This window comes from Dunckerocampus dactyliophorus, chromosome 9 (assembly GCF_027744805.1).
Source record: "Dunckerocampus dactyliophorus isolate RoL2022-P2 chromosome 9, RoL_Ddac_1.1, whole genome shotgun sequence".
NCBI classification, from domain to species: Eukaryota; Metazoa; Chordata; class Actinopteri; order Syngnathiformes; family Syngnathidae; genus Dunckerocampus; species Dunckerocampus dactyliophorus.
Window position 1 is genome coordinate 7,316,460 of NC_072827.1, and position 12,016 is coordinate 7,328,475.

A 12,016-nucleotide genomic window follows, 5' to 3' on the forward strand; every position below is an offset into this window, starting at 1 on the left:
ATTTTTTTTTTTGCGTAATTAACGCATGCACATCACAGCAAGCCACACCTCTCTGTTATAACGACAGGCGGCGGCACAGTGTAGCATCCCCACAGTCACACAGTCTGACGCTCTTTTATAGCGTTATCCATCACCATATCTCTATCTCCGACTCGCAAACTCGTCTATCCTTGTCAGAATGACACTTCCACTATTGTGCTCTCGATAAATAGAAAGAAAAGGAAAAACAATAAGAGGATATTCTTATCATTTAGGTGTGCTCGGAAATCCCAGAAAATACACTCAAAACGTGAATTTGACTTAAATTTTGTTGTGTCTTTCAATGCGACTCATTACTCATCGTAACACGGTTGATGTGTGATTCAGATGTTCTGCCACTATTAGCAGTTTGCTGCAGAAGGTGAGAAACAGTGTTGAATTCAATTTTGGCAGGATGTACAGGAAGTCTGCATCAACAAGACTGATTTATAATTATTCCCCACTGTTTTCTGCATGTAAAGCTATGATTATTCTTTATGTGTCACATTTTGGAACAAATTAATGACCCTAACCGAGGTTCCGCTGTATTTCAAATATAACACTACAGACTGCATTTTTCTTATTTTACACTTCCTCAAGGTGCATTCATGGTCACTCGGAACTCTGACCATCCCAACAACATTTTTATTATTTGTGTCTCATTTAGACGTGCTTTGGATGCGCTCAGAAATTCGAGAAAATACAATCAATACATGTGAATTCTACTTACATTTTGTGGTGTCTTTGAATTGCTCATCATGACACGGTTAAAGTGTGATTCAAATGTTGTTCTACTATTTGCATGATCTGAAACATTTAAGTGTGACAAACATGCAAAAACATAACAAATAAGGCGGGGGGCGGGGGGTACAAACGCTTTTTCACAATACTGTATTAACAGCTCCAAATGAACTGAAATTTTAAATCAAGCTAAAAGATACCACAAGTCTGAAAATCTCTCAGTGCCCATGCGTACAAGCACGTGGGGGGCCACACAAACTACTGAGAATCATTTTGAGTTGCTACAATGACATTTTAGCCAAATGGACCAGTGTGCTGCATCATTTTTTCACTTTCATTTTTGGGGTGTCTTTGATTTCCCCCCTCTATAGGGTGATCATTTTCATTTCTATCAAATGATGTGGCATCATTTTGTTACTAATACATCACCCACTTATTATCAGGAAAGATATTCAAGATCATTTTTCCCCCAGTTTAGATCTGATGTGTTTTCAAAGTGTTCCTCTAATTTTTTTTGAGCAGTATATATAGATAGATATACAGCAGTGTTCCCTCACTATAACGCGGTTCACTTTACGTGGACTTGCTATTACACAGATTTTTTTGTGTGCAATTTTTTGCAGTGTGGCATGTTTAGTGCTGTATGTTTGCAAGTTTTCTCCCCGACAACACAATGTCGACTAAACGTTCTGCAACAATAAAGGCACCTGCAGTTGCACCCAAACGGTGCCCCTGCAGGGGAATTATGGAATAATTACGGAATAAATTAATCTTCGGTTCGAACCATAAAGGAGGATGAAAATAACATAAGGACGACAGCAGCAATAAATTTTAACAAGGATGCAAAAAGGGCTTTAACTGTGCACAGCAAGACCACGGAGAGGCCGCCTCTGCCGATGCCGGGGCCGAGGCATATATGAACAAATTTAAAGCAATCGCTGAGGAAGGGGGATATAAGCCTGAAAATGTGGATGAGACAGGCTTATTTTGGAGACGCTACATCGTTGATTCAGCCCATGGACCAAGGCGTGATCCGCGTTTTCAAGGCCCTCTATATGCACAACATATATATTTTCTCATGTCTGAGAAAATTGTATAAAGTGTGTTGTGAGGGGTTTTACAGCCTTAAAACATACAGTATATAATAAACGAAAAAACATCCTGTAAACAAAAAACATGCACTGTAAAACAAAAAAAACTATCCTGTAAACGAAAAAAAAAATTATATATAGATCCTTATATAGATATAGATCTAGACATAGATAGATATAAATATATAGATCTATATATTTATATTTATAATGTATTTATAAAGGGACAATACACATTAATGTCCAGTCTTAGTGACAATAGAAATTGAATGGAATGACAAAGTGGACAATAAGTGTATGAAATATGGCCGTACATCATTCCATGCCCGCCTCTGCCTTCATAACAAATTGTCAGATTGTGAGATCCAACTCGTTCATCCGTGCCACTCCAGAGCCATAAAAGCAAAAGGAAACAAAGGGTCTATTAAGGATGGCAGTCAAGGATAGATGCTATCCTAACTGATGGCCTCGGTGTCATGCTTGACAAGGACGTGTAGCTGCTGGGAGAGGACAGTGTAGGGTCCTATGAAACCAGTTTTATTTTTTTCTCAAATTCCATTTTATTTTTTCCTAAATTCTGTTTTTTAATAGATTTTTAACATCTGTAATTACTTTATGTTATCACCATAGATTGTGTGTTTTTGTGTCAGTGAATGAAATGACAGTTAAATAAATACAAAAAGCCTCACATTTATTGATGCAATGCATCATTTGGCAATTTAGCCCAGTATTTCAGAAACGGATGTAGCTTCGCTGGTTTTCATTGCTTCATTGTTAAAGAAGACATAGTTGCAAATGCAGTTGCAATCGTTTCATTAATATAAACTGGGGCTGTCAAAAATAGCGCGTTAACGGTGATAACTAATATATATTGTTAATTACGTTGTGTGTGTAATTAACACACGCATCACGGCAAGCCACGGCTCTCTATTATGATGACAGACGGCGGCACAGTGTCGCTCCCCACAGTCACACAGAGTCTCTGACGTTCTTTTATAACTTTATTCTTACCTGAACACATCAACAGCAGTGCAATTCTAACACCATATAGTGTATGTACCTCCTACTCCAAACAAACACGTCTCTAGTTCATTCATTGCAAAAACACTTCCTCGTTGTCACAAGACAGATCACGCGAGGCGTTCCCTGACACTCAACGTCTTGCAAGTTGAATGACGTGGTGTCTTTGAACGCCACTCCTTATTGCTCATAATAACTGTAAAAAGTCTGATTCAAATATTCTGCTATTAAAGACACCAGTGTTAGGTACTGTAAATATATTTTCTGACATGGGTGCCATCTCTTAACTTGATTTAAATTTGAAGTTAATTTGGCGCTGTTAATACATACAAATTTATATCATCCTGCACTGTCATTATCATTCTTTCAACAAAATACAGTAAAAATGGGCATATTTCAGACATGATAATGGTATTGGTTTAATTTATTTTGATCATGCACACAAGTTACATTGGAATACATCACATAGTACAATTCACAGTTTTACATGTCCAAAAGGAGTAGGAAGAAGCAGAGCTCATTTAATCCTACCTCCCCATCCATTTGCAATGGATTTGTTCACTTCGTGTATTCCAAATGTACTCTTTGCTAGTAATGTAGTGTGACATAGTGATTAATCATGAGTAATTAATTTGAATCGAAGATGACAAAAATTTAAATCATTTGACAGCCCTAATATAAATTATTTTTTTTAATAACAACCTTATTTTGTTACCAATATTAGACGGGATGTGCACCACTTTTATTTTGAAGGCCGGACGTGTGGCGTGTGTTGAAAATGTATTTTGACTGTTTGCTACCTGGGTGTCTCTTGCAGCCGTGGCTTCCACAAAGTCAGCGGGTATCCTGTTACATGACCAAAAACGCAACAGATACAACCTACAGTGGCACACACACACACACAGCCGCATGAGCATGCTTCGCTAGACTAGACTATGTTTACACTGGTCATTGCTGTATGTGAGCTCACGCTCGGTGACAAGTAAAGCCTCGTTTGTTCCCACAGTGGTACGCAATTTTGAGTGGCCATGAGTAAATTGGTTATGGTTTCATTTTTTTTGATCATGTAAACACAAGTTAGACCTGAGTACATCACACAGTACAGTTCACATTTGTACATGTCCAAAAAGCAGTAGGAAGAGGCAAATCTTATTTAATCCTACCCCAATCCTGAATTGGTAATAAACAGGTATGAAGTATGTGTAAACTGTGCGGGGCTGTGTGGTGGTGCGCAAAGAAAATTTTAAAATGTTTGCGGCATGCACAATTTCCGTGGACTAGTCATGAATGCAACGTGAATGCACCGCAACCTACGCGGGTGGTGCGTAACAAAGCATGCCTCTGCGTGTCTCATTCACATGATTGGGTTAACTTTTTGTCCGCCTCTTGGAGCAGGGGGGAATTCTCAAGTAATTTCTGTAGCCTCTTCGATATTCCTTGTGATTTGCAGTTTAGAACTAATCTTAATGCCCAAAGCAATGTCTTCCAGTCAGCAATTCCCCCTCCCACACTGTCAGAGCATCTTTTATTTTCTAGTTTATTGCCTCATTTCTGCTCTTTGCACATTCTCTACCTGCAGCTGCGAGAAAATATAGACTTACCTTTCTTAATTGCAAGGGCTTGTTCTCTGGAGTTAACATATTGTAGGGAAGTGGTGGTGACAATGCGTACCCATGAGGAAACAATGAGTGTTGTGCGTACTATTGTCGTGCACTAAATGTAAACGTTGCTTGACAAGGTGTAAATAAGTTGTGCGGGTGCGAGGTCAGTTCATGCCAATATGCACCATTTTCGGTTACGAATTGCGTGCCAAGTGCGTAATTTATGCATAAACCGAACGCAAACTAGTCTTCACGCTTTTCAGGCTTGCTATAAATAAATGAAACATATTGCCACGGCAAATTGTGGGTCAGTGCGGAAGCAAAGTGCCTGCAAGTGTAAACGCCACTTAAGAGCCGGTGTTTCAGGTTACCGCCTCGACATTAGTTTAGTACGGGAGGGGGCTTTGTGTTTGTGTGGACTTGCCGCTATGAATGAGCGGTCCGCTGGGGAAATATTTCCCCACACAAACGTTCCCTCTCCTCATGATTACAGCATTTCATTCACACTGTCAACTTCCGTGAGATGCCGCGTTTAACAGTAGATTTCGTTTTCAGTGGCCAATTCCGCAATGCCAATTATGCGCAAATTATAAGCCGCGATGCCAACTAAATCTGGCGAGATTCTGGCGACATTTTCTCAAAAGCGACAAGTGACAAATCTGGCAACTTTTTCTGTCGTCCTCAGAGAGTTTTCCGGTGTTTGGGGACTTAAAAGTGAAAGCACATATTGTTCAGCAGTTTCTGTTCTCACTGAGCAGCAGCGGGTGCTGCTGAGAGCTCCGCCCTGCCCCAAACCACTCATCAGCGGTCAGCGGTCAGCTTCTGTGGCTGGTGATGTGCGATAGCACTGATTTAGTTTTTGATGCGATACTGAGTAAAACGCCGGCTGGTAACGGCGACACTGATCCGATGCTCACCTAATGTGTCAGCATAAAGAATTAATTTATTCATTAAAAAAGTTCAGGAAACAACCAAAACACGCTGAGCAGCCACCATTCTCAGCGTTTGCTAACCCTGTCGCTGTTGTTGCACACACTTGAGTGAGCAACATCAATCACATTTGGAATTATGCAATAAACACCATAAATATACCGCCAAGATTGCAAAGCCTGTTCTGACGAATGAAAACAAAAAGCAAATGTAACATATAAAAGCAGAGACGTACCTGGATCCAGGAGAATCCACTTGCTATGATGACTCAAAGTTGCCTCTGTACCGTGGTTCTTATGAAGTCCAGAGGATCAATCCAGCAGAAATAATAGTAATATTAATAGTAATAATAATAATATCCAGCAATTTCACAAGTGACCCTACGTAAACCTTACATACGGTACATGTACACAGGTGTACACGTCATACCTGCTGACGTAATCAAACAGAAATACAGATACATTAAATATACCGTACGTATAAAACAAAACATAAAATGCTGTGTTGTTCTCTTGGAGATGAATAAAGTATCTATCCATCTCATATTCACAAGCGAACCTACAGAAACCTTACGCAATGTACATAGCGGTGCAGGCGTACACATGATATCCGCTGACGTTCTTCCTCTTCTTGTTTATGGCGGATAGTGACAAGCATTTGACATGTCTCTATATTTCTGAGGTATAATGTTTGAGTGTAGTTGCCGTGTGATAAGTTTAATGTTGTTTGTAAGATGACACTGTGAGTCAGACTGTTATGTTGAGTAATGAACTCCTGCAATTTCCAATTGGTTGACAAGCTCGTTGTGAGTTTATTCATAGTTCATGATTGGCTCCTGTCAAACAAAGAGCTGACTGGTCGTCACGGACTCTTGCGCGTCACAGTATGCCACTTTATGACGTGAATATGTGTGGCTTATACGCTGGTCAGGCTTGTATGAGAACAAATCTGGTTTTCCTCGAAATTTAGTGAGTGCGGGTTTTACACTGGAAATTACGGTATTTTAAACAATAAAAAATATAATAAAACCATTAAAATAAATAAATAATTCTTAAGAACTACTATAACAATGAAAAGTTTTCACAATTCACGCATGGCTGCGTTTACAATGTGTGATAAAGGAAACAATAGTCCTAATTGCAAGATAAAGATTTTATTTTGATGAAGTGATGGCCAATTTTAAATGAACAAACCAAGAGTGAAGTTTATTTGTAGTTCTAAACATAATTAAGGTGTTTTTACTCACTTTACTACAAGGTTATGCTTTTTTCCTACAGCATCTCTTACATCATATTTAAATATGCTAATTAGCCGATGTCATCACCTAGCAACTTATAGGACAGCCAATAGCTACTCTTCTTACCTAGGAGTTGGCAACAGTGATTAAAGGGGCTTGAGTTAGAGGTGATCTTGGTTTAAAAGCAGGAATCTCTGCATGGCTACAAACGTACATCCAGTCATGACTTCCATCTACAAATTCAATCAGTAGGTAATATTCCAGCAGGTGAGGGAGTGCTTCACACACTATTTTTACTTTGCAATGAACCTGTCAAAGTTGAGGCGGCTGCAGAGAAATGGGCTGTCACCCTCGGATGGCTGCAAGGAGATTTTATATTCAAGCTTTGGCGTTTTCTCAGCTACATTAACCATGTAGCCATGCCCGCGGACACTTTGACTCCGCTGGTGTGCAATAACGTTCATCTCTTTTCCCTGGGAAACTGATCTGAGGGAAAACGACAGAAGTACTCTGATGTTACCCGGTGTGAATTGTATCTGCTGAATAGATCTGGGTCACATAGACAGGTTATGTGCATTATTCCTATATTAGAACATTTTTCACCCATTTTAGTCTCAGTGGTGCCACAGTAGTGTATTTGAAGCATGTTGCCTAATAAGGTTTTTATTCATTTTTATTAATAATTCCAGGCACTTGTATTGATCTGAAGCCAAGTCATACTGTGGAGGCAGAAGCATGGATTTAATAAGAACAAAACACAATAGTCCTTACGCATCTGTTTGATTTTTAACCATTTATTTCTGATGTGCACAAAATCTGCATGACAGGAATATAGGCTGTACTGTTTTTTTGGCTTTGCCTAAATTCACCTGTGGAGGGCAGTGTTGCTCCAAGTATTGCTTGCTTTACAAAAATACTCTTTCTTGTCAAACATTAAAAAATAAATAAATGAATACATAGCGTTATAGTGGAATTTGTTTCAGTGTTGTAATTTATTACTATTATTAATTGTAATTATTGTTTTGATGTCTTTTGGTCTTGTGCAGTATAGTGTGTGAAAAATAGATTCACACGTTGGAGGAGTAATCCAGTCGTCCCTCGCCACACCACTACTTGAATTTCGCGGCTTCACCTATCTCTGTATACTGTGTAGTATATTCATTGATAAATCACCGCTGTAATGATAAAGAAGTCATCATTTTGAGATAAAAAGTCCTAATTATGACATGACTTTTTTTTCCTGGTTGACTTTTTGTCATGATTTAGACTTTTTATCCCATAAATGATTAATTTCTTATCTCACAATTGTGGCTTTTTATCTCATAATTTTGACTTATGTCATAATTATGGCTTTTTATCTCCTAATTTCGACTTTTTATTCCTTTCTTTTTTTTATTATCACATTTGGACTTTTTATCTCGTAACTGTGACTTTCTTATCTCACAATTATGACTTTTTATCTCATAAATTTGACTATTCATCTCATAATGATGACTTTTTATTTAATAATTTAAACTTTATCTCATAATCATGACTTTCCTATTTCAGAATTATGACATTTTACCTCATAATTTTGACTTTTTATCTCATAATTGTCTTCATATCAAATAATTTGGACTATCTCATAATTATATCTTTTTATCTCATCATTTTCCTTTTTATCTTATATGATGACTTTTTATCTCATAATTTGGGCTTTGTTTCACATAATTATGACTTTGCCATTGGGATATTTTTTTCTTTCAGTGGTGGAAACAGGCTTCCATGGTTTTTATTAGGGATGCCCTGATCCGCTCTTCAGGATCGGGATCGGCTGCCGATCCGCTGTATTTGTGAACATCGGATAATATTGGATTCTGCCATGAGATCGGGCTGATGCGGTTGCTGTATCACGTTCGTAACTCTGAGCCACACTCCAACATGGTAGGTGCAGTAATGCGCCTCAAAGCTGGTTGCCATTCGACTCGCGCCACCCGCAAAAAGAAGAAAACATAACACCAACATGTAGACATGTCTGCGGTGTACCGTGACAAAGTTAGCTTCATGTTGGACGTTGGATGTTCGGCTCCGTAGCTACAGCGGTAGTTCCCTCTCACTGTGCCCAGACTGCTGTGTCATGGTGAAAGGAGCTTGCACGGGAAGGGCCGCTCTAACCGCCGGTTCATAATAGGGACTGCACAAACACTAATAAACGTGTCGAAACTGCGGCAAAAAAACTTGGAAACTTGTCTGATACGGAGCTACTGTATATCTATGGAAGCTAGCTGGCTTCGCTTAGTTTAGCTACTGTGTGTGTGTGTGTGTGTGTGTGTGTGTGTGTGTGTGTGTGTGTGTGTGTGTGCGCGCGCGCACGCGAGTGAGGCTGGATGAGTATAGTTTCACTGTGTGGTGTTTTAATGTAAGGACCATTTTACAATGCCCACTGACGACGTGCAGGTTCTGAGAGAAAAACGACGAGAGGCACGTTTATTCTTGCACCCGGCGCGTATCATCCGTCAATTGCCATTCTCAACACACACACACACAACACCTTCCGGCCTTCAAAATATCGCTCTTTGTCACATTTGTCAAATTGTGTAAACAAAATAAGGGTGTCATTAAAATATCTTACATTAATAACGTGATTGGAAATACATCCTGACATCTGTGTCACTAACCCAAATAGCACACACTCTATGCTGGTAAAATAAGTGGAAAAGGTAAAAAAACGTAATTCTAAAAAATAACAAAATGGAGAAAATAGAATTTGGGGAAAAAATTAAACGGATTTCATAGAGCCTTTAAAAAAAAAAAAAAAAAAGCCAAACGATATTGTTGGTCATGCTGTGTAATCCCACAAATTCATTTTTATAACAAAAGCTTATTATTAAAAAACAAACAAACAAAAAAGATTGGTATCGGATCGGCAATACTATAAAAAAAAAATCGTATCTGAAGCCAAAAAATGTGGATCGGGGCAGCCCTAGTTTTTATACTATAATTTCCTGAGCACTGGGTTGGGCACCCTTTTTAAAAGTAGCGATATGGAAGCGGTATGGAAAATATGCAAATGATAGCCAACCATCTGCCGTCGTATTGAAATTGACAGTGTTTGTTTCCCTTAGTTTTCCATTAGTCTGACAGTAAACATGTGCATGGATAGTAGCTTTGGGTATTGCTATAAATCCGTCTGTTGTAGTTGGGCAGCTTGCTCAGCAGATGACTTAGTAAAAATAACGAGGACATTGAAAGTGGTTTTCCTTCCTCTCCTGCAGACCAGCTGTTCCATGTGTTGGCCATGCACATGCGTCTGTACAGCATCGATTCCGCCTACAACCCGTGGACCAGGCTGACTCAACTCACACCAAGCAAAGAGGCAGAGTGAGTGCTCGCTTTTTTTTGTTTGTTGATGTCTCCACCAGCATCACGGCCACCATCCCTGCAGCTCCCTCACATCAACAAACAATCAAAGGAGCTTTTTCTTCAAACACCAGCCCTCTGCCACCCACCGACAGATTTTCCGTCACACAAAGAGCAGCTAAATACAGAAAAGGGACAGTGCATCGTTTCCATAGCTATGGATAATTGCTACATCTGGCAAATTACTGGGACTCCATAGAGAGTAAAATGTCTAATTCACTGAACATCCACTACCAGCCCTCAGTTGTCCACCTCTAGCTTGATAAAAATCATCTTTCCTTTGCCTTCTTTCCCGGATTCAGTCACCAGAGCACTCCTGTGCATTATCATGCTCCAAAAACAATAAAGATCTGCTCCTCCCTGCATAACAAGCGCTCACGGGCACTTTGTATTCTCACAGGAGCCATTTGCTGTTTAAAAATACTTCAAGAGTGGTGTCATTGACACCCTGAGGCGGTCTAGCTAAGTAGGACATAGACCAGGGGTGTCCAAACGTCTTCTACCAGTGAGGGCCACATTGTGAAAGATGAAAGAATGCAACTTGGCTCTTTTTTTTCCACATTTCTGCTTTTTTTTATGACTTTCCGATTTCAACATTTTTTTTTGTTTGTCATAATGTGATGACTTTAAGAAAACAAAATATTTTTCTTTCATACTTCACACTCGATACTGCTAAAATGGGATTATTTTTCTCATAATATGAGTTTACTCTTGTAAAATTGGGACTTTTTTTCTGTTCAGCTTGCATGTTTTGCAGTTTTTGTTGCAGTTTCTTCATTTTTTTAATTTTTTATTTCCCAACTTTTTCTCCTTTTCCTTGTAATTTTTCTTCTCGTAAGCAGGACTTTAATTCCCATTATACTACTTTATTACTTTACTTTATTTTAACATAACTTTTTGCGCATCCTAATTTTCCAGAAATGACCCCTTTTTTTGTGGTTTTGTTTGGCCCCCACAATATTACCACTTAAAAGTATTTTTCCTCGTAATTTTTCATTATTCTCATAAAATTATTGTTCTTGTTAGATTACAACCTTTTTTTTTTCTCTTAATATTTTGCCTTTTTTTTTGTAAAATTACTGCTGAATTTGACATTTTTGCTGGTTTTTTTCTTGTTAAATTCTTTTCTTTTCAATTACATAGCTTTTTCCCCCACTTCCGCTTTATTTTTCCAACTATTTCAGTTTTGTTCTTCAAATGTTTTTTCTTGTACTATTATGACGTTATTCCCATTCCCTTTATTCTCAACATTAACATTATATATTTTTTCTTGTGAAATTACTGTTGACTCTTAACATTACTGATAACATTTTTGCTATTTAAGTGTTTAATCTACTTGTTAAATAAATAATATTTTTACAGTGTTGTCCCCGGCCCGTGCTTTGGACACACCTGACATAGAGAGATGTTTTATGTAGAGTAAATGCATTCCAAGCGTGTTAATGAGCTGAATAGGAGAGGAAGGTAGAGACTGGGTTTTTAGTGTGCATGCTGTGCATTGTGGTCCTCGCAGGGGTGAGAGCCGCATCCATAAAGGCTTTCTTTTCTTGTTATGAAGCGCTGAGTGCTTTGGTAATGGAGGACATTATTAAGCTAAGTGCAGTCCCTCTCATTCAACACTCCCGAGGCCTCTCAAGGGAGCAGAGTTTAATTGTCAACAGAAAAATAAGACGTTTAATTGGAAATGGCACACAGCTAAGCTAGAATTAGGGATGCATTAAGTAAAAAACGTTCACATCTACACCTTTGCTTTAAAATAAAAAACAACAACATAGATGAGGCAGGGTCCTGTGGCCGATTTCAATCTCCTTCACTTGTTTTGCAGCAGTTTTGATGAAGAGAGACCTGAGGTGCCCATGTTGTTTCGAGATGTCCCTTCCTTGCTGATCATCTTTGTGCTGACCATGCCTCAGCCTCTGCGAAAAGGTACACTTCCCGCATCAGCACTCTGCACTTGATTTCCAAGTGTTTGGGAAGAT

The 12,016-nt window shown here is 38.8% G+C and overlaps 1 protein-coding gene across 6 annotated transcripts in view; it reads left to right on the top strand.

Moving 5' to 3' along the window:
* The window catches only part of ubr3 (ubiquitin protein ligase E3 component n-recognin 3), a 112,872-nt gene that overhangs the window by 66,316 nt on the left and 34,540 nt on the right, over positions 1-12,016 (top strand). For 5 of the 6 annotated variants that reach the window (XR_008572517.1, XM_054787986.1, XM_054787983.1 and 2 more), the window contains exons 31-32: positions 9,893-9,998; positions 11,863-11,963. Coding sequence is in view for 5 of the 6 variants with exons in the window: in XM_054787986.1 (XP_054643961.1) it covers positions 9,893-9,998; positions 11,863-11,963 (207 nt within the window). In the remaining variant the exon portion in view is untranslated. The remainder of the gene's footprint in view (positions 1-9,892; positions 9,999-11,862; positions 11,964-12,016) is intronic. The other variant, XM_054787984.1, reaches the window with a different exon arrangement.